The sequence below is a fragment of the Brachyistius frenatus genome, unplaced genomic scaffold (genome assembly GCF_029030835.1).
Source record: "Brachyistius frenatus isolate BFR_SWC_R1_liver_20210118 unplaced genomic scaffold, ASM2903083v1 Contig_18, whole genome shotgun sequence".
Lineage (NCBI taxonomy): Eukaryota > Metazoa > Chordata > Actinopteri > Embiotocidae > Brachyistius > Brachyistius frenatus.
Genome location: NW_027210617.1, coordinates 3,985,359 through 4,009,095, shown reverse-complemented (window position 1 = coordinate 4,009,095; position 23,737 = coordinate 3,985,359). Strand labels below are relative to the sequence as shown.

Sequence of the window (23,737 nt, the reverse complement as noted above, 5' to 3'; positions counted from 1 at the left end):
TGCTTCTGAGAAGTATAGGGTTGTTTGTCAGTATGGAGCCCAATCTGTAGATCTATGTGGCTAAAAATATTTCCACATGCGACTGTGCACACGCCGATGTAAACACGTCTGTGTCTATTTAATGCCCTCCCGTCGCACTTTCCCAGTTTGACAGGTGTACTTTCTGATCTCTGCTGTTTGCCACACTTTGAGGTGAAGAGGACAAGCCGCTTCAGGACATCAGGGGGATGGTATGAATTTATCATGGGAGGCAGAAGAGTCACAGAGAGACGATGTGGCATGGGGCTGTCGCTCTACTCGTCTTCACAAGCCTGTCATCGGTTTCTGATGAATTATTCATCTTTTTCATTCATTTCTTCAAAATTGATCACAGAATCAGGGTTCGGCTTGCCCGCTTGAGTCGGCCTGTATGACAGCATACCTCCTCTCCTTCAAAGACATCCTGCCTGCTTCCCTCTGTCCTTCATTGTATACACGCATATCGTAACTATCTTTCAAAGGATTTTCTTTTCACCCATCTCGCTTTTGTCTCACAATGAACCACCTCATCTGAACCACTTTCAGTGGATCTCCTGACCGTATCAGTGTGTAGAAGGTAGCGTCGGCATGTCAGAGTAAACAGTTTCAAAAGAGCCTGTGAATAATTTGTACGTGTCAGACTGCAGCTGCGGTTGTGTCTGTTTGCATGGAGGTTTTTTCTGTTTTTTTTGTGGGTTTTTTTTGCGGTGCAGTGTGTGCTTCTTACTCTCTCCAGCATGCTGTTTCATCCCAGTACATCCAATGCTGAGTTCCTGTGTGATGTCAAAACAGATCTATGTTTAATGTGCAGGCAGGGCCCAATTATCTGGTGCCCGTAGCTATACCTAGAGACTTTGAAGAAACCCCTTCGCATGCCAGATGAAAGGCCACAATGGCGTAATCCGCCTCAGACCTGATTGGTGAGATGCCGTGGCACGGTGATCCCCTGGAAGGACACTGATGGCTCACCCCTCACGCTTGAATCGTGGACATTTGGCTGTTTGCTTTGGAGTGAATCTCCCCCTAAAGAGTTATTTGAGTCTCTATCTTGGTTTCGTTTTCATTTCACAAGCTGAAAATCTGAGATGACTCTGTCAAGAGCAGAGTGAGCATGAGCCTCTTCATCCCTCTTTCCCCTCTCTTCCCCCCGGAGGCCTTTAGGGAGAGCAGCTGAGTCACGCTCTCCTCCCTCTCTTCATCTTCAATCTGCTCTTGCTCCTCCTTCCTCCACCTTCCTTCTGTATTGTCTCACTAAGTCTTATCAAGGAGTTGACAACTTGTGTCATTTGCCACGGTTCACTGTTAACTCCCTGCAGAGCCTCATCTTCAAGTGTGTGTGTTTTTTTTGTTTTTCTTGCATTTAGCAGAATTCATGTGCCCGTGTTTACACGTTCACTGTCAGCATACATGTGCACTATTAGGCACTCCTATTAGTGAGAGCTGTTGCATGGACAGCTGCAGTAGCAGCAGCAGCAGCAGCACACTCGGTGATGGAATCTCTCGAGTTGAGATTTACACCAGAGAGATAAGAGAGTGTGGCTGTCAACCACCCAACTGATCACACACACACTCTCACACGCACACACTCACAGTTACAGACCATGTTACTCTGAAGTGCCTCACTTTTGACAAATCCATTTCTAAGGCTGTCTTTCTTCCATGGCTCTGTCAGGATGTATAATCCCTCATCACCTTCCCTAAGCCATCCCACATCTCTGCTTTCTGTTTTCATCTGTCATGCTGTAAATAAAAATAAAAAAATACCCTCTGTACTTCTTTCATTTCTATTTATAATTTCATTTTGCATACTCTACTGCTTTCTTCTGTCTGGTTGAAGGCATCCCTGCTCTCTAATCTTTTGTTTCTCTTCCTTTTGTTGAATCCTTTGTTGTTTTTGTTTTTTACATGGTCAGTACCTTTATACATACTTCTCTTTTCTGCCCTCTCCTTCCTTCCTCTCTTCAAATGCTTGACTTCTTTTAACAAGAGGCTTGTTGTCGAATTAGCTAATCTCGCAGAAGACATGGCACAAATGCAGAATCTATTTCTTCTGCTACTTCAGCTCAAAGCTATAAACAGGAGCTGCTTCCCACACAAAACTAACATAATATTTCCTCATGAATTAAATTACTTAACAAAGAGGAAATAAGGGATGATTTTATAATTTTGTGGCTTAACAAATGACTATCTCCACAGATTTTGTGCAGTGATTTGTGTGACTGCAGAGCGCCGAACGTGATGTAGAAATTTGAAGACTAATCAACAATTTGCTGTTATGAGACTCTTTTTGTGTCTCTGTGCCACAAGAGTAGAATCAGTTCCAGCCTGAATGATTGCTTGAGATCCGATAATTGCCTCAAAATTGTTCCTGTAATTAACACTCTTGGATAATTACACCAGAATCCCAGACCCTGTCTTGGCTGCAGCGAGATTAAAGCTGAGTAATGGAGAGATAGCAAGTGGACCGGGCATAGTGGCGGTTCCTAACGGCACAGGATTAGAGGGTGGGATAGTGAAGTAGGCCATACAAACAGGCTCAGCTGAAATATGGACAACAGGCCATAACATAGACAGAGCTGTATTGCCCAGTACATTTCATCAGTGTGTAATTGTGCCGTAATCCCAGACCAGACTCTGTCAGACAGGGATAATTACTGGTTAGGGACACTTGTGGATTTTGCTATTTTCACCTTGATGCTCCATCGCAAGACTTTGATGTCACATGTGCCCTATTTTATCAGAAATGACATTTCTGTGCAAGATTTATCTGCTCGTGTTTGACATGTTATTGAAAAATGAGTCCATTCTAGTGTTTTTCTGCATTTCTAGGACACAATTTGACAGATAACCACTGTCTAAATGTCACGAATATTGATATATTTTTCTTTTTGAAAAACAGGTTGACAGGCAACAATCTTGTTTTTACAATGCTGGTTTATATTTCATTTATTATAGCCATGGAAGAAAGACAAGAGGGAGAGACGTGTTTTTATACTCTATGGTATTGTGGATTTTCCGAGAAGCCTTATTGCTGGGTGCAAATTAAAGGTCTAAAACTGGAGCAAGTAAGTAATTTCTTAAAGATTAAAAGAAGCAAGAAGACAATTACTGAGAGATGATAATGAAAAAATGGAGGAACTCTGGCTTACCTTACACCTTGGGAGTGTGTCCAAATTTGAAGGCCTGTTCTCAGGAATGAGACAGGAAAAATATTTAAAGCAGTAGTTTTATTTCTGCTTGGTCCTCCACAATGCACTATGAAACCATATCAATATAGAAAATGTTGAAATTGGCAGAAAACTGAAACTGCGAACATTTATGTTAGTTAATAGCAACCAAGCTGGACGACTCTTTCAGACCTTTAGCCCAATGCAGGAGGGATTTAATGAGACTTACGACATGAAATGACTTAAAATAACAACACAGCACTATTGAGTCTTTCCTTTCGCTTTTGGTGAAAATGATGAGCTCGTGCAGTTCAGAGTCAGTGAGGAGTGAACAGGAAAAGGAGTGAGGAAGAGGTCACGAATGCCAGCCAGCATTATAGATGAGGCAAAGAAGAATGCTTCAAATTGTAAATGTTTGCTCTTGAAGGGCTTTAATACTTTATTTCACGTTTCAGCCTCAATACTACAAAAAAAATGTAATTAAATAGTCCGCAAGGAGCTGACACAGCACATGTTGCAGAGCTCTAACAAGAAGGAGGTAAAATACTTTCCCCTGCAAGACTGTCCTTCCCAGAAGACACTATTGCACCTTTGACTCTTTTCCATCATCCTCTTCCACTTTCTCTTCAGTGTTTCCGAATTATATTTTAGCTTCATTCATATCCAACTTTTTTCTCAAATGAACAATGTGATATTTTTGGAAACAAGCTCCATTACACCGTTGTTATATCTGATAAATATGAAGCAAACGGCAAAAGCCATTTAGCTTGGCTTATTGCGAATACTCTGAACAGGTGGGGGGGGGGGCAGCCTGGCTCCATCCAAAAATAACAAAATAAATGTACCAGTGGAAAAACTAACATTATTTTTTTAACATTTTGAACAGATTAACCAAACAGGCTTTGCCTTATTGCCCATGCTCGATATGAAGATAAAGCCAGTAGCTTGTTAGCTTAGCCTAACATAACGACTGGAAACGTGGACGAAACACAAACAGTGTAAAAACCTAAATTGATGGTTTAAGAGTGCTATTTCTTTTAACCTCCTAGAGGGGACGGTGAGATTCTTTAAAAAAAAAACCACAACCACAATGTCATATAGTTGCACTTTGTTGCTTTTGTATATTAAACATTTTATACGTAGCATGTGAATTAGTTTTTGGTTTTTTTTTTGCGTTTCCAGTCTTAAGCGAAGCTGTTTCCTCTTTTGCTGTTTCCTCCTTCACCGTTTCATCCTCTTCACTGTTTCCTCCTTCACCGTTTCATCCTCTTCACTGTTTCCTCCTTCACCGTTTCATCCTCTTCACTGTTTCATCTTTCACCTTTTCATCCTCTTCACTGTTTCCTCCTTCACTGTTTCCTCCTTCACTGTTTCCTCCTCAGCTGCAGATCATCTGGTGTCATAACTTCAGGGGTCCTTTTTTTCGCAGGACCAGCAAACACCCCTGACAACCAAAGTCACCTCCACAGAGTACAGTATGTGTTGTCACAGGACAAGCTGTGCGTGTTACAGCATGAGGCCATTTCACTGAATTTTTGTACTTGTGAACATTCAAGGAGAAGTCCTTACCAACTCCCCTTGAATGTACTAAGTATATCTTCTTGGTGTCCGAGGTTTTCTCTTCTTTCATGAACTTGTTTAAAATTTTACGAGTCATTTTATGTCTGTTATATTTGATAAGAGCTGACGAACTGTGATCCGTGAGCTGTCTGTCATCATCGATCATCTTGAACTGCTGTCACTGTCTTCGAAAATTTTTAGTATCAAGCTGCTAAAGGACTTCCTGTGTTTTATGAATGAGTTATAGTTCCAGCCCCAGTTATGTTTGTGGTTAAGATCTAATTTGAAATATGATAAATGACTCAATTTGTTTCTAGTTTTCACAGACGCAGCCACATAAAAGTGACATTTCCAGGATATATTGAGATAAAGTCATTTGATCATGCTGAGTGTACAGGGACGAAAGGGATTAAGCTGCTATGACTGTTTTTACATTAACAAGGTATTAAATGATCAGCAATAAAGTAAAATTCCCACAGGGAATTATAACGTAAGTCTGCACTTTCTCTGAATCTGACTGAGCTTTTTAGTTTGTTCTTGATCATTGCACCCAACAAAGAGGCAAGCAAATTTATTGAATAGCTTTAGCGTTTAGCAGCTAAAGAGTCAATTATTTTACTTCCAAGTCAGAGGAAACTAAAAACAAATCTGAAGGAGTGAATATTGGACTTACCATTAACCAACAAGTTCACAATATCAATCAAAAAGGTTTAGTGGTTATTCCTGTCTCTCCATCTGGTTTTGGTGATTGCACTTGCCAGAGGACTGAGCAGTTTGAATGCTTTGTAGACATGTGGGTGAAAGCTTAAATTGCTCCAAATGGAGGAAAACCAGTGTCTCAGTTATAAAAGTCTCAGTGAGTGATATGTGGAAGCTTTTCTAATGAGGCTTTTGACAGTTTATGTTAAACTGACAGTGGCTCAGTCAGCTAGTCTCCTCTTGAACATTGTGGATGGACAGCAGTAGGATCTAATATGATGTGAACTCCGCTGACTCGCAGCTATCTGCTCCGTCTGTCTTTCTGCTTATAACAAGTGCCGTTTTCACTCGGGACCTTCAGCAGCGCGGAGGCTGATCTGCCTGATAACATCAGTGCCTTTCAGAGATGTCTCTTCTTGGTTTATTACATGGACAGAACTTTTTCTCCACCTCACTGCTGTAGAGTGATAAATTATGAATAGATGTGAATCCAGTGGCCCTGCCGGCCAGGCCTGAGGATTACTTTCAATTTGTACAATGCTGCCTTGGCTCCCTCGCTGACTCGCACTGCTAGTCAGACTTCTGTATCAAGGGACCTCCAGGGTAGTATTAGATTGCCACCTGAAACTCGAACCTCGCCAATCAGGTAAAAAGTTTAAGAAATTAAGCTCTATGGATGCTCAATGCACTGTATATAGTTACACGTTGTATGCTCCTTCTTACATGAGAGGAATTGCCTCTTACACTCACTTTCCATCTGCAAGGAACAGGAAACTGCAGTGAATGTGTGACCCCTCTCGGATACTTGTTAACTCCTGATAACCGGCTGTAATTGGCCCTGTTGATGAGCAGGCAGTGAAAGGGAATAGGAAGGACAGGGATCCTTTTAATGAAGCCAATGACAAGGACATGGAGAGCCTCCGGGCTTCAAGAAGGATTAGAGCAGGCTCCAGCAGATTTTGCCTTATGATGCTTCCACAAGTCTCTCAAACCTGAGGGAAAAAGGCAAGAAACGAGGAGTCAGAATATAGAATGAGAGTTTACATCTTTTGCAGTTATTTGACGTGCTGTAGAAATCTCCTCCTCTGCTACAACTTGATCTTTAGCTGCTCTCCATTCAGAGATGTTGTAAACAGAAGGACTTTGTAAAGGTCAGTGTCCCCAAGACACTAACCTTTTAATATACAACTCACACACACATTCCTCTGCAGATTGAGGACAGTGTGAGTGTGTGTGAATATGCATGCTTGTCTGTCTGTTTCTGTATCTCTGTGCATTCATCCATTTTAATTTGGAACACGTAAATGTGTGTGTGTGTGCGTGTGCGTGTGCGTGTGTGTGTGTGTGTGTGATGATGATGTGAAGTGCATCGACTCAAGCTATAAGTGTGTGATGTGTGATGCCGGCCTAATATGCCCCATCTCCGCCTGTCCTCTCTGGATGTGGCAGGCAGTGTGAGAGTGGCGGAGAGCCGAGCCAATTGGCATGGAAAGAGCCTGGGTTGAAGCGATGGCTGGTGACACGGCAGACAGGCCAGCCAGGCAGGAAATAGATGCCAGGAGAGATACAGATCACGCTCACCTCCACCTCTTGATGACTTTCTCTTTCTGGCCCTTGTCTCTCTGCCATCTATCCAACTACAAACTGCAAAGGGCTGTTGTATTGCAGATAAGCAGCTTTAGTTTTACAACTCTGGGAGAAAAACTTTAAGGGACACAGTGAAATTCTGCTGCTGGTAGCTATTCATTTGAGCAAGAGAAAATTATTTGTATTAACTTTTGACCAAAGGTTGTAACATTTCCATCATTTCCTGAGGGGTAATTTTACTTGGGATTGGAGTCTGCATCGTGATGTATTACTTCCTACATATTTCTAAAGGATAACTGTGCTGAAATGACCCAGTATTAGTTTATTTCTCTGTAAGCAGTGAAGCCAGACAATGAATTGTCACTCTTTGTACAAATTTACCACCATGGAGGTCTGCTTTGTCTGATTTAATTGGTAAGTTGGGGAAAACAGTTAAAATGTTTGTGTTATATTTGCCCTCAGCTCTTTATTTCACCAGCATAATGGAAACAGAAGAGAGTGTTGTACATTAATAGGTTGAACAGGTGCCATGCATACTGAACAATTAAAACGGAGGAAATGACAACCAGCCTCTGAAGTTAGGAGTCACAAATTAATGTTTCCAAGACATTACATTTAGTATTTGATGATGTAGCTTTCAAGGGATGTGAATGTCGTTAAACGGGCTCCAGATGCTTTCAGACTGGATCTTCTTATTCTATCAGCTTATCAGTAATTGCCAGACACAATCAGGCCAGCGACCTAATAACATTTTCATTTTGTGTAAAAACTGCCCGAAAAGATTTGGACAAATGAACATTTTTGGTCTGTTCACTGAGCACAAACAATCCGTCCGTTCTCCCCAATTATGTCCTCTCTGTCCTGGTGGTCTGTCACTTCTCATCCCCGCTGAAGTCGTGTAAGTAGCCCGAGAGGCTCGTGGAGGAGGGCGACTGCTGGTTGACTGACACACTCTGATCATGGGGGCTTAAAGAGAGGATGGCCATTTAATAGGCTTGCTGCCAGTGGCAGCCTGTCCACATAGCAAGCTGGCTGAAAAGACAGACGGGTGACCGATTGGTCGTCGTTCCAGTGTGACGTCCATAAGTGAAGAACAGCAGACCCTCAACGGTTCCAGATGACTGCATATTATTTGTTCCAGTTTAGTGCCAGAATGACATGGCTGCCAATTAAAGGAGCGCCACACTCACTTTTAAACAAGAAACACAATTGCTTTCAGAAGGGTGACTTAAAAGAAAGGTTTGACATATCGGGAAGTACACTCGTTTGCTGAGAGTTGAAAGGATTGAAGTCCCTCTCATGCCTGTTCGTTAAGTATTAAGCTGGAGCCAGCAGCACAGTTATAACACAACGAGTTTAACAGATCACTCTTTCTCTCTCTCCCACTCTCTTTTCAAACTTTCTTCTTTTCTGCTCTCCTATTTGCATGTTGTTTAGAGCGGTTTTGTTGATCTCCATAATAGAGAAATACAGCGTGTGACTCACCTCTGGACTCCATCTGTTTTCCAGCCTCCACTCGTACACACTGCAGCTATCAGTCCCCACTGTCTTATCCTTTTTTCTTTTATATCAATCGAGAAATTATCAGTGCGATGGGAAACATTCATTTATTCATTATTATTATTTTCGCTTTGGGCTCTCAAGTCTCGAGGGCATGAAATAAATAAGCAGAGGATAAATAAGTCTGCCACCCCTGTAATAGCACAGTAATGAATTACTCTTACAGAACGTTGCTGATGTAAGTGTGCCAGGTTGTGTTGATACGATAAAACTGTTGATTGTTCTGTGAGCCTCAACGAGCATCACTGTGTGTGTGTGTGTGTGTGTGTGTGTGTGTGTGTGTGTGTGTGTGTGTGTGTGTGTGTGTGTGTGTGTGTGTGTGTGTGTGTGTGTGTGTGTGTGTGTGTGTGTGTGTGTGTGTGTGTGTGTACGTGGCCGTGGGAGGACGTTTCACCCTGCATTACAGTGATGGCCTGTGGCCGCTCAGAGAGTGGCATCCAACTTAATGTTCTTTGGAGCCACAGATCCCTTTGTGTTAACTCAAAATGACTGCGCTCAGAGGGCTCAGATCGCATGGGAGTGTTTGCGTAGGAACCCCAATATTTGCTTTAACCTTCAGCTGTGAACATACTTCAGTGCAAATTGATAAAAAAGAAAACCAGGTCAGACCCTGTCAACATCGTGAGTTGGTAAGGCATCACAGCCCCAACTACCCGCCTGGAAAAATAATGTCTCAATGAATATTCAGAGCACGTTAAAATAATATTGAACAAAAATAATAGCGTTTATTCAACAAAGTTCCTCCAATAGTGCATTTGTTTTGTAAGGTGAGGCGATAATTTAAGTGTGGAGATATAGCAAGGATGTGTTGTAGTTGTGTCTTGAGTGTCCCTTCTTCTGCTGCCGCCGTGTGAATCATGTCATTATTTGAACTCTTCCCAGAATGGAAACACATCTCAAAGATGCATTGCATTCTGGTCTATTGTGGGTACTGGTATTGAAAAAAATATTATCCTCTGTAATGAATCTGCATCTGCATGACTGTTCAATGACAACACAGGATAGTGGGTATAAGTCCTTGTTCTCCTCAGGGAACCTAAAACCTGAATGAGATTTATTGGAGGATATCCGATGTTACAGATCTCAGTAATTCAAAGGGAAAATAAAATAGTGGGAATACTTTTGTTTGTGATTTCTCTGAAATCCTCTCAACAGTTGATATCATAGCCTAAAAACCTTAAACAAGAAAAAGGCTAATAGTATATGAGGTAGTGCCATTGTACAAGCAAAGTTGACATTTTCCATTAATGATATCAGAGATCAGTTTTACAAGACTGTACTGTATTACAAATGATTTATGATTGAATTAGAAGTTTTGAACCTTGGGTGAATATGACAGCATCAAGAGAACGGGACTCTTTTGTTTCCATTCAAATGCAAGTTTAGTTGGAGGAAATGAGAAAGCCAGACAAAAAAAGATTTACACCACAGACTCCTGCATGTTGCCTGATAATTTGATTATGAAAACAATAACTCAAGTACAAACTATCCCCAGGTTTCCCCTGAATGACCTGATCACATTATGCAACATAAAACTATATTACCACGAAAAGAAAGCTATTACAACTTTTAGTACTTAAAATCGGGAACCTTCATATCAACATTACCATTGAGTTTAATCTTAAATAGTGTGATTAATTGCCTCGTTAATCACACTAACGATCACATAAACATTTTGCAGCTCACATGACTCTTGTTTTGTGGTGTTTGTCTTTCAGTAGGTGCTTTTATTATCGAAAAGGACTTATTATTACAAGCTGACAAGAGTTAATTATGTCTGAAAAGAGAAGTAATAAACACAGGACTGTTTAATCGCTTGGATAAATACACTCAGAGAGACAGGCTGTTGTCAAATGATTTTTAGACCTTGTTTGAAGCAAAACTGGAGCGTCAAAGTTTAATAAATAGTTTTATGGCAACTCAAGTAATAAATCGGTAACTCAGCATGTTACCAGTGCTGCTGCCAGTGTTTAGGGAGGATCATATGTTTGTTTCTCTATGTCTTTGGATATGTGGCTATCACAGCTGCAGGTAAAGTCAAAGTGCCCATGTCAGTGGGTCATGACCACGCAGCATAACGTCATCAATTATTTAGGTTCGTAGAAGCCTTTACGCCCATAAGGCCTGAAACCGTTCTCTCTTATTAAAGATTCATGGCACATGGCAAGGCACATTCTTAATCACCCCTTTGTGTCCTTTGGTTTCACTGTTCATGCTTTGCATAGGACAGAAATGCAATTTAAGAATCTCCCTGTAATCCATTATTATAATGAGAATCCCATTTGGCACCTTTAAACTAGTGTTTCATATCAATCTGAATGCGGCGCCGTAGTGTAATGGATATTTCTGACATATCTGATCAGTTAACTGCAGCAGTTTTACTATGCAGGTCCCAAGGATAAAACCCCTTTAAACAACTGGACTGTTTGCATATGATGCCCCTCATCCATCTTCTGATGACTTCTCCTGTCACCTCAATGTCCACAGCTGCTGGAAGAACCTCTGTGTGATCCAATAAATACATACACGCACAGCGCACACTCATGTAAATACACACCAATTCTTCTTCCTTACCTCATAACTACACATACTCACATATGCATACAACACAGGCGCTCATTCTCCATACCAGCACCCCCAGGTTTTTCTTCTTTGCCCAGCGACTGGGTGTCCTTGCCTTTTGTAGGTGGCATCATCCTGCTAGTAACATTAATCCATCACTGCACTGCAAGGTGGAAGTTACAGGGACATTAAAGGGAACAAGCAACTGAGTCACATCTATCTCTGGCCTCTTTTCACTCTTACCAAGTGAGTGTGAGTGTGGATAATGGCCTGTGTGTATGTATGTGTTCCCTGGACCATGCACTGCCATAGGCTTCAGGGCTTCCCTACACAGATTGATGGACACCGACGATGGCTTCTCTCTGTGTAAATGACTAATGTGTTTTCTCTGGGGGACACTTTAACACATACCACAAACACACACACACACACTCATAGAGTTGTGCTTATGTAAAGCGTAATGAGTGGGCATGGTAGAAATCAGCGAGTGCAGCCATTAGAGGAGCTTTTGTGGATGTTGTGCCTCGGCCTGTGTGCCTTTTGCAGAGTGAATGGCTACACCTACACACTCTCCAACACACTTCCTGCTCATTTGTCAGCTGTGTTCTACACCTACAGCTTGATTATCAGTCTGGCTGTCTCATACACTTCTGAAGCTGATTCTAAATCAGGACCTTATGATAGATAACCCACCAATTAGATACCCACCTATGTATGAAGCTTATTAGAGAAGCTTCATACATACATTAATGGAATGTGTAAGATCCAGTTTTGCATCAGCAGTGCCCTCTGGCTAATCCCATCCTAATGTCCTCATGTCAAAACATGTGGAGGCCTCACCATCTATTATTTGGAATAGCCAATAATGATACTGTTTGCATAAGACCATTAGCATAATTTGCTGTCTTTCAGGCCCTAATAGCTGCTGTTCAAACAAAAAGAGGCTGGATAGGAGGTGTGACTGGAAGAAGACTAGTCACAGAAATAATTGATGTAGTGATTTGTTTAAGAAGAGTTGGTGAGAGGAGGTGGTCAAGAAGTGGCAGAACATCTAACGGAGCCCCCTGCTGCTGCAGCTTCACAGCCCACTCCACTCCACTAAATCTGACTCTGCTATCTAACCTGCTTTTAGCTTTTTTTAGTTTAGAAGCCACACTTCTGCTGCTCCATCCCTCTCTCTGGATGTATGCGTGTTTGGATGGTAATTGGTCTGCAGTGAAAGAGCACATGTACATTCACATTCCAGGTCATCTACTCTGCTCCCTGTACTTTAGAGAGTCAGGACTGAGGATGACCCACACTGACTGCAGCTGTAGAGAGCAGACAACTGGCACCCCAAGGGTTGTTTACAACTTTACATGATTATACTTTACAAGACGTTCACATCACATCCATAATCCTGAGCACAAATATCAGAAAACAGAACAGCAATATCTGTTAAAGAAAATGAACATAACAAGACCAACAGGCTCCAGACAAGCTGCACAACAGTGCTTTGAGCTAAATGCTAGCTTTAGCATGCCAACATTTTCAGAATGATGCTGACATGCTGTTTTTTTTTTTTGGCAGATTATGTCTACCATATGTAGTATGCATATTAGCATGCATTTATTTGCTAATTACCACAAAATGCAATACAGACTGATGATTTATAAATGCTATTTTTACCAGATGCTAAAAAGTTGGGGGCTCACCACTGTTTCTACACTTCATCTAGAGGGGAACAGATCTGTAGGAAATTTCATGATAATCAATCAAACAGTGGTAGAGAAATTTCACTTAAAAAACTGACAACCGCACAGTGGTGCGACAGGAAAAGTTATGAATATTTAGTTTGAACCAAAAGGTGGACCAAAATAGATCTGTGATATAAACCAGCTTAATGTCACACACATTGGTGCTGTAATGTAACCACTAAAATCACATCATTTAATCGAAATTTGTGAATAATAATAATTAAATGTGAGTTGAATAAAAAACAAATTTTTAGTTCAGGCTTTGATTCAGCAGGAATATCCTCTTCGCTCTACTTAAAGTTGAATCTGAAGTAAACTTCTGAGGGGAGAAATGTGAAACTCTAAAGAGAGTGGCACTAACAACTAATCAGCACCAATCAGCACATCTGTTTGCATCATCAGCTCTGAACGGTTGTTTACTGTACGACAGATCATGAAGGTAAAGGCATCCACAACAGCCTCTCTTTCAAAGTCTCTCAAATGAAATTTGAATCCCATCATATTCCCAGTCGTTTTTGGTCTGCTACTGCCTAAAGACTGCTCTCAGTTGATACCATGCCATTAAACAGATGTGAACTGAATATTGTAATGTGACTATTTTATGAGGCAGTTGATTCATGTGCACATTAGCATTTAGAAAAAAAGATGTCATGCTTTTCTGAGTTCTTCACTGAAATTGTAATATTCCATGTCACTTTGGTGTTCTTAAGTGTTAGATAGAAATGATAGCGAGTTTCTTGTACAATCTATTTGTAAGAAAATCTTTAAGTCATAGTTCATAGACATTTACTCTACTGTGGCTTTCAAATAAGTTCGAAACATGCCAGTGTGATTTGCGTCACTGTGCAGGCCAGGTCAGGATTAAACTGTCATCTCTTAGATTTGTATTACTTTCTGTCTTTCGCCATCATGGTAGCACAGTTTGACTCTCTCTCGGTAGTACCTAGTGGAGGACTCAGGTGGTTCATCTCCACAGGGACACAAAAACCTATGTGTACATGTACAAATGTATACATGTGTAAACAAACTGCTGTTTTTCCAGTTATAATTTACCCACATGTCTCACAAACAACAAATCACTCTTACACTGGAACTTAAATGTGATAATACCCAGATGAGAAAATGTATTAGTTACATTTGCACGTTTTCAGCCTTACAGAAACACTGTCTGCGCTCACAGGCCTTTTCAATGGTACATGTTTTTACATGTCATAGTAGCTCAAGTGTAAATAATAAAATTGACAGCTGAATTCCATTTAGCTACTTCAGTTCGGTGCATGCTGACTCACTGTCACAGTTACATTTAAATAAAAGAGAGCCATCTTTAATGCTATTGGTAACACCTGCTTTTCCTTCTACAAGTCAAGGTGGCTTGTGTGGAAAAAGTCTCGAGCCACCCAATCTCAGTATGATCCAATTCCACTTTATGCCTTTTAAGTAATAATGACAATTATATTAAACTGACTTGCACTTAAAGGGCACAATAAAGTTATCTTTAAGCTCTTTGGCCTTACAAAGTCAGTATTTTTTCTTTTATTTAATAATTTTACAGTCTTGTTTTTAACTGTCAGTATTGTTAGCTGCAGTGTCCAAAAATATAAAGCTGGTGTGGCGAACAGCATAACACTTTTAACAGAAAAAAGCTGTTTTGAATCAATTCATCCCCCTTGTGTAGAAATATTGAGGCACCTCCAGAATAGAACATTACTTCAGGCGGTAAAGTTGTTTCTAATAACGTGTGTGAGATGACTAAATGTTGCCTGGCAACAAAAATAATGAAATAAAGCAAACTTACCACTTTGTCTAATGCTATCGGATGTGCGTACAGAATGTACTGACAATGCACTCATATGTAATTAATATGTTTGACAGTGACAGACAACTACCATCTTTCTATTGTCGCAGTTTTGGCAGCAGTTGACTGGGAACAGGACCAAAACGCAGACTCCAAAACGAAGGAGGTGAAAACACAGAGAGGCAAAAACTATAGACTATCAACTATCTCACTATAGTAATAAGCATTATTCTATAATAGATTATTTGTAATGACCATGGTATTTGTAAAATACATGGAAAAACCATCAGTGATATTTTTCAAAAAGCTTTGAGAAAATGAGCAACACCAGCTCAGACAGGTGACAAATGATTCGAGCTCTTAGCTGAGGTCAGAGGCGGGAAGCATACTGACGGCTTCAGAGGACAGGTGCGTTTAAGCTCACTATGAATAATAGGAGATTAGGAACAGCATTTGAAGCAGCAGGGGAGGGGTATAGGGAGACGTGCAGGTGTCGCCATGACAGCATTAAATACCTACAGTATTGTCCTCTTGAAGCCGATGCTCAGATTGGCAGAGCTGCATATGGATTTCGTCTGCAAGGCAGAGCTGGTGTAGTTTTGTTTGGTGAATATCCTGACATTTTACATAACTAAACTTTACTGAAGCGAACAGCATATTTATGCGATGAACCAGATATATAAAATCCTACTATATTCTAGTAATATTAATTATAGTCACTGTTTCTATAGTTTTATCGCTGGTTTTTTACTCTGCTTTTGAAGTGCTGTGTCCTCTTAAAAGTTTTTCTTTATTATCATTTAATGACTTCCTTCCACTACTAAATAGATCAAGTTTTACCACTTGACTCAGTGTGAAACCTCAAGAAATGTATCCTTGTAGAAAAACAAGTGCAAAGGAAATACGAGCACTAAGGGAAAGTGGTTGTCAGTCAGTCAGTCCCCTGTAAGGAGAAACTGTTCTTTCACCTCCATCAGATGAAGGTCAACGGTGACAAGCACCGTTGTACTCCTGCTGCGTAATCAAAGAGATGTGACACTGACTGGTGTATTTTTGACTGCAGCTTAATACCAGGTAACAGTAGTCTCTTGGACAGCAGCTCTGTGTGGATCGGCCTGGCGCTGGCAGGAGGGGAAAGAGGGAGAGTGTGCAATGTACTGCTGTACACAGTACATTGCACACTGCTCTATCCACCTGCTGTTGACCTGTGATGCATTCGTTGCTTGAGGCCTCTGGGCTTATTAGTGAGTGACTGCTACCAGATATGGGTTCGCAAAACCTGGCCATGTGACTGACAGGGAAATTGGAGACATTTTAAAAATGACTGGGGGCCAGCAGATGGGTATGTGTCGGTATAGGGAGGAAGTTTGTGGTTACTGCTGGTTCAGTCACTGCCCACCTGCTGTTTACGGAAAGCAAATGTTGAGCTTTTGCAGGAGCTGGTGAGTTGATATTGTTTTTAATGCAGGGTGCATGACCCCACTGTAAATCATGCTGATGAGAATAACATGTCAGAATAACTAAAAGCTAAACAAATGTCAACATGCACCCCCCCTCCCCGAGAGCGGGAGAGGAAGTCAACCACGGTCATCTGCGCCCCCTGCCTATGGACCACCTTGAAATTAAAGGGCTGTAAAGCCAGATACCACCGAGTGATCCGTGCGTTGGTATCTTTCATGCGGTGGAGCCACTGGAGCGGAGCGTGGTCCAAACAGAGGGTGAATGGGCGTCCCAGGAGGTAGTAACACAGGGAGTCGACCACCCACCAGATGGCCAGGCACTCCTTCTCCACCGTGCTGTACCTGGCCTCCCTCTCCGATAACTTCCAGCTGATGTAAAGAACAGGGCGGTCAACCCCCCGCACCTGCTGGGACAAAACAGCCCCCAGCCCTCTGTTCAATGCATCAGTCTGCAGGGTAAAGGGGAGAGAGAAGTCAGATGTGTGGAGGAGTGGTTCCCCACAAAGAGCCTGTTTCACCCTCTCAAACGCCCACTGGCACTGCTCCGTCCACTGGACCGGATCTGAGGGACCTTCTGCAATAACCCGCCAGCCCCAAAAACCGCCTCACCTCTTTTTTTGTCTGCCTGAGGGCGCACCTGCCCGCCGCCCGAGTGGTACCCCAGATACCGTCCCTCCCTCCGTCCAACTGCACACTTCCCTGGGTTGGCGGTGAGCCCAGCCTGCCTCAGGGACTCCAGCACTGCCCCCACCCGCTGCATATGCTCCGCCCAGGTGGTGCTGTGGATGATAACATCATCCAGGTAGGCGGCAGCATATGCAGCATGCGGACGCAGCACCCAGTCCATGAGGTGTTGGAAAGTGGCCGGGGCACCGAACAACCCAAAGGGAAGTGTGGTAAATTGGTATAACCCAAACGGAGTGGAGAAGGCTGTTTTTTTCCTTGGACTCTGGCGAGAGAGGAATCTGCCAGTAGGCCTTGGTTAAATCCAGTGTCGTAAAGAAACGTGCAGTGCCCAGTCTGTCCAGGAGTTCGTCAACCCGGGGCATTGGGTACGCATCAAATCGTGACAGTATCAAGCAGCCAGCAAAGTACATTCACAAAACTATACCATGGGAAAGGAAATTGTACAGATTCCGTGAATCATCATCTCATAAGCAACTATGGATACAGTCTGTCTGCAGTATCAGCAAATGTAATGTAAATGAGGAAAATTTTCACAGTGAGGTATTAGTTTTGAAAATTACTTTAGAGCTGGAAGCCAGCTCAGTGAGTGAAGAGAACAGACTTACATTATGATATCAGTGAGCAGAGCTGTATTAAAAATGCGCATTATTTATGTCTGAACCCTGTGAACATCTGTGTTACAAGGTGATTAAATCTCTTAATTCATGGCCGATTTTTTTTTTTTTGCCACAGTTTTAGATACTGAGAATGTCTGAGCGTTAAGGTGAAATTTGTCAGTGCTTCCAGAACTGCTCTCATGTTGTTGTTTTTTTTTCGCAGTTACAAAGACCAAAATACAAACACTGCCCGTGGGTGCTGAAAGATCTTCTGCTTCCTTGTCTACTGAGCCTTGTTAGACCACTGTGAATGACACAAAATTTGTGGGCAAATTTTATTCGGTGGCAGGTTGGCTAATGGGAATATTCATCTCTGAGCCAGGATGAATTGTAAATTACAGCATGTGTGGAGGTGAGTGACATTAAAGGAGTAATTTAATCATCTGTAATAGTAGCAGGTGACAATTTGAAGGCCTTTAACACAGTTAGTCCTCCTCAGAATGCCAAAATACCTGAACCTGAATGGTTGTGGTGATTTGGTGCATGGTTGTGTGTGTGTGTGTGTGTGTGTGTGTGTGTGTGTGTGTGTGTGTGTGTGTGTGTGTGTGTGTGTGTGTGTGTGTGTGTGTGTGTGTGTGTGTGTGTGTGTGTGTGTGTGTTTATATCCTGGTGTGGTCTTAAAAATTATACCCATTCCTTTTTTTAACAGTTATGGATGTCTTTATTGTTATTTTGTAAATAGTGGGCAGTAGCTATGAAAGAAACTGTCTTGTTTCCAGCGTTTTGGTGTGTTTTATGGACGAACGTGTCAGTGAGAGTATGTACGTTTATGTGAGGCACAGGAGACGTGGCTTCCCATTGTCTTCTAACACACTGTCGGCTTCATCCTCCAGTTATAACACTACAATGGAATATGTTTTCCGGAGTTACTTTCCAGCCCACTAGTTTGTATTTCACAATGGGTTTATAAAGGGATTACCACTCTGCTGTCAACACCCATCAGCAGACTGAGGCACTGGGTGGGAGAGAGGCATCGTGCGTGTACGTCCGCGAGTGTCATATGAAACCAACTCGCAGGTCAGGCTCGGCCAGCTCCTCTCATGATAGGCCTCCGAGACTCATGCAGATGATGCGATAGACTGAGTTATTGTGATGCACTGAGTCGTAGCCTTCTGCCTCGGTGGGTGACCTTGTCAGGCATTTACTCAAAGACACTAGTGGCTGCATATACTGTGATATACATCTGCCGAATGTTTAGCATCTCCTTGATATTTTATTTAGCCTGTTAACATGCTGATACTTTCTTCCACAGAGCAGTAAGTCTATTTGTTGATATTATGTTCCCTGAAATATATAAATGGGCCATTTGAGTGCATTTTCTGAGCTATTTGCTGCTGAAGCCTTTCAAGAGCCCACGATGGTTCTTGCTTTTCATGCATTTTAAGATTTCTCACGCCAGGTCCTATGAATAAAATGGATTTTCAATTTCCCTGTTTTCATTTACTATGCATAAGATAGAGAGAGCGGCTAGAGAGCAACACAACCATCAGATTTAAAACTGACTCAGCTATTAAGAGATTTTTTTGTTGTTGGTGTGTTTAATGGTATATGATCTTAAAACCTGACTGCTTGCTTGGCAAAACCAGCCATTGTGAACCAAACTGTTTCAACTGAATACAGACCCAGTCCTTTGAGGATCTTGGCGCTTGAGCTTTAATTTCACTGCTGTGTTGGATCAATTAAGTTTGTAATTGTAATTCCACTCATTTGAAGTGTTTGATTGCTGCTGTTTAAGGGGAATTGAGTTTAATTAATTTGTCTCACTGTCTTTTGTCTCCCCCTCTCCTTTTTTCTGCTCCCCACCTGTTCTTTTCTTTATCCCTCCCTCTCTTTCCTCAGGTGTCTGGCCCAGTGATTCAACCCCAGGCAGGAGACGGGGGAAGAGGGAGAAAGGAGAGCCATGGGGGTGAGCCAGGGCCAGGATGCAGGCTGGCTCCTGCCTTTCTTATTGTTGCTTCTAATGATCACAGTGTCACAAACACAAGGCCAAGGATGTCCCCAGCGTTGCGAGTGCATTGCCAAGCTCAAGACTGTGTCCTGTTATGGCAAACGTCTGTCCGCACTGCCAGACGGAATCCCACCAGACACCAAGATCCTGGACTTAAGTGGGAATAAACTTCGTTGGGTGGAGCATGGCGACCTGCTTCCATACCCACGTCTTGAAAAGCTGGACCTGAGCGAGAACATGATCAGCGTCCTGGAACCGAATGCTTTTTCTAGTCTCCAGAACCTGCAATCGCTTTCACTGAGGGGTAACCAGTTGAAGCTGGTCCCCATGGGGGCTTTCTCACATCTCTCCAATTTAACTTTATTGGACCTTAGTGGGAATAAGATTGTAATTCTTTTGGACTTTACTTTCCAAGACTTGAAAAGTCTAAAGAACTTGGAAGTTGGAGACAATGACCTGGTTTATATCTCTAACAAGGCCTTTCTGGGTCTAGTGGGACTGAGAGAGTTGACAATTGAGAGGTGCAACCTGACATCGGTGTCCAGCCAGTCTTTGTCTTACCTGCATAACCTGATGACTCTACGGCTCCGCTACCTCAGTATCTCCACCTTAGAGGACCAGAACTTCCGGAGGCTGGGAAACCTGAGAGGTCTCGAGATTGACCATTGGCCCTTTTTGGAGTACATCTCCCCGCACAGCCTACAGGGTCTCAACTTGTCATGGCTGTCTATTACGCACACCAACATCACCTCTGTGCCCACCTCTGCCCTGCGCAGTCTGGCTCACCTCACCAGCCTCAACCTCTCCTACAACCCTATCTCTGTGTTGGAGTCCTGGGCACTGCGGGACCTCATCAGGCTAAAGGAGCTGCATCTTGTCAATACTAACCTGGTCATAGTGCAGCCATACGCGCTTGGTGGTCTAAGGCAAATCCACCTTCTTAACCTCTCCACTAACAGCTTGGTGACCCTGGAAGAGGGAGCCTTTCAGTCTGTCAACACTCTGGAGACGCTGCGTTTGGATGGAAACCCTTTGGCCTGCGACTGCCGCTTGCTCTGGATCCTTCAGCGCAGGAAGACCCTCAATTTTGACGGTGCTTCCCCTGTCTGTCAGACACCTGTTGAAGTGCAAGGAAGGGCTCTCAACGCTTTCTCTGACTCGGCTCTCTTTGACCACTTCACTTGCCAGAAGCCCAAAATCCGCAACAGGAAGCTGCAGCAGATATCTGCCCGCGAGGGGCAGGTAGTGTCATTCATTTGCAGAGCAGAAGGTGAGCCAACACCAGTGATATTCTGGATTTCTCCTCAGCGCCGCCGAATTACCACAAAGAGCAGTGGCCGCCTAACTGTATTACCAGATGGCACACTAGAAATACGGTATGCCCAGGTAACAGACAGTGGAACATACATCTGCATAGCCAGCAATGCTGGTGGAAATGACACCTACTTTGCCACACTTACAGTAAGCGGGCTGCCTCTAGATGCAGCCCTCATGGCCAATCGTACCTACTACGCCGGGGATCTTAATGACACAAATCTGAATGATACCAGAGTCTTCTTGAAGTTCACTCTGGACCTCAAGACGATCCTCATATCGACAGCTATGGGCTGTATCATGTTCCTGGGAGTGGTCCTGTTCTGTTTCATTCTGCTCTTTGTGTGGAGTCGAGGGAGAGGACAGCACAAAAACAACTTCTCAGTAGAATATTCTTTCAGAAAAGTGGAAGGACCTGCAGCCAGTGGAGGACAGGGTGGAGCACGCAAGTTCAACATGAAAATGATTTGATTGTTCAGAACTCCTTTTCTTTTCAGGATTTTCTCCACAATACTGTTTACAAGCAGTCACAAACTAAGACATAAAGGGTTATTGAAGACATTAAAGTTGGGCTTGAAACATATGAAAATCAATTATTTATAGGACATTTTACTGATACAAGGTTTTGTTATGGTAAACATTACTATATGTATGAAAAAAGGCAGTCAGTGAGGCTTTGATAGTATTTCTACTGCTTTTTGTTGTGTGCTCTCATTATTGTGCAGAGTAAATCTAGATGGCTCACAATGTTGAATAGACTGTTAAAAGACAAAGCAACAAAAGCATTCCTTTCAGTCTTTAACATCTTCAAAGCTCTTGCCAACTTCCTCTTCCCTACAAGGAACTCTGTCCTCTTCATCTTTGTAAAAGACTTCACCTCTCTGCTCCATCTGAGGCAATTTGTGCGCTCTATCTCCAAACTGATGGATACACAATACCAGGGTGGTGCTCCGTGAATGCCAAGGACTTGCCAATATGTGTTTGAATAGTTCTAGCTATATACTGCATATTTAGACTCATTTGCAATCATGACTTGAAGGCATTTTGCTGACGGTGGGTTTGTACAGACTAGATTACACCAAGTGACCACACTCTGCAACACTGCCAATTTGACCACAAAGCACCATGTAATATCACTGTCAGTCCAGTGGTGTGGTGGAGAAAAGTTACTTCTCACTGGCTAAAGGTTGGTGAAAGATGTTTTAAACAAAAATGGGATTTTGCAGATAAAGCTACAAATGGGACCCAATGCACAGGCGTGTGGTGACAAATCAGTACCTGCAAATGCACATTTGCTAGTTAGATTTTCCATTGTTTTTCAGTAACTCTGTACAAGAATTTTCATCTGAAAAAAACTAACTGTATGTAAAAATGAATGCATGTACAGAGTTGGCTTCTTACCTTTAATAACTTGTGGTATTTGTAAATTGAACATTTTGTTGGGATGCCTTCATCCCAAACGTTGTATAGGTAGAATATAAACTGTATAAGATGTATTATATATTTTCTAATAATTGACCTTGAAATCCTTGTCGTTGTTTATAGTACCGTTGAGTGATTAATCAGATTTTACTGTTCAGCTGTAACTAAACTGTTAAAGTCTCTTTTTGAAATAAGTGATATCCAGTCCAGTTATAAGCAGAGCTCCTACAGTCTACCTAAAACATGCCCGCTCTGCTCCGTGAGCTCACACAACACATCATGAAGGACATCAGGTTTCAGTTCAGTTCTCTATTTTTGGCTGTAAATGTGACAGTGGGGAGGATCTGCTCACCAGCAGGTGAAGGGGCTAAGTGGGTTCTCATCAGGACTTCGATGTGTTCGAGACGTGCAGTGAAAATGCTAATGTGAGAAAGACCTTGCCCAAAGGTCAAAATGAAACTGAGCTAGAGAGGAGGAGTTACGATATACTGGAAAGACCTGAGCAGTGTAACAGCAAATGACTGCATGCTAACTCTGAGCAACATAAGCCATAAGAGAGGTGTATGATGTGGTAAAATTAGAAGTGATTTAGAGTAAGATGTAAACATTTGGGATCAAGAGAAGGATAAAATAGGTCAACTCTTTACACCATTCAAACTCTAAGGCATAACTCTTCATCTGTAGGTTCAGCTGGGAACCAATACCATCAGTTCACAAACCAGCTCCTTCTGTTTCACTTCAACTCCTGCATTTACAACAGTGTTGCTCTGCTGCCCTCTGTTGGCTGACTTTTCCACTATTCTTATTTTAACATCACCAAACTGTAGATTTAGTAGTAAGCACTGTATTCTAAATTCAGAGATGACTGACCTTTTAGCTGGAAATGAAAATACATTTAAATATTCCTCAAACAGCAAACCCTGCCACTCTTCTAAAAAATGGTAAAGACTGGAACTAGAATAGAGAGTGACCTCATTTAGTGTTCATCCATACAGTATATACACTGCACAACACATTTTACAAACAAAATCCTTCATAATGAACTGTGAATATGTTCCTGGACTGATTTAACATCAGTTAAGCTTCTTCATTGTATTTTTTCACTCGTAATTTTCTTGTTTTTTGCCGAATTCATCCTGTAAATATGGAAAACCATCGTGTCTGGAAATTGTGCTAGACTGTTTTGTATTGTTTTGTTTTATATTTAAAAAAAAATGAAGCACACTGTTTATAAAGCATGTGATATAATCTGCTATGATGATGTCTTGTCTCCCATTTTATAATAGCAGTTATCTGGTCTCAGTCTTTATGGTGGCAGTCTGAGAAGTACATTGATCATTGAGTCTACAATAGACCTATGACCCCCCCCCCCCCCCACTGTGAAATTTGTGTTGCAAATGCTGTGTTTTCTGTCTCCCCAGGGGTTTTCCATATTTTGATAAAAGAAAAAAAGAAGTTTAAATCAGAAGGATCGGTGCACTCTCTACTCGACACATAAAAGATATACTGTTTAGAAGAAAACTCGTCATCATGACTCACTTTAGTTGATGATAAAAGCATGACATA

The 23,737-nt window shown here is 42.1% G+C and overlaps 1 protein-coding gene across 1 annotated transcript in view; it reads left to right on the top strand.

Moving 5' to 3' along the window:
• The window catches only part of lingo3a (leucine rich repeat and Ig domain containing 3a), a 34,786-nt gene extending 11,362 nt beyond the window's left edge, over positions 1 to 23,424 (top strand). The window contains exon 2 of the mRNA XM_069694966.1: positions 19,327 to 23,424. Within this exon, the coding sequence (XP_069551067.1) occupies positions 19,388 to 21,220 (1,833 nt within the window). The 5' untranslated portion in view covers positions 19,327 to 19,387 and the 3' untranslated portion in view covers positions 21,221 to 23,424. The remainder of the gene's footprint in view (positions 1 to 19,326) is intronic.
• The last annotated feature ends 313 nt before the right edge of the window (positions 23,425 to 23,737 follow it).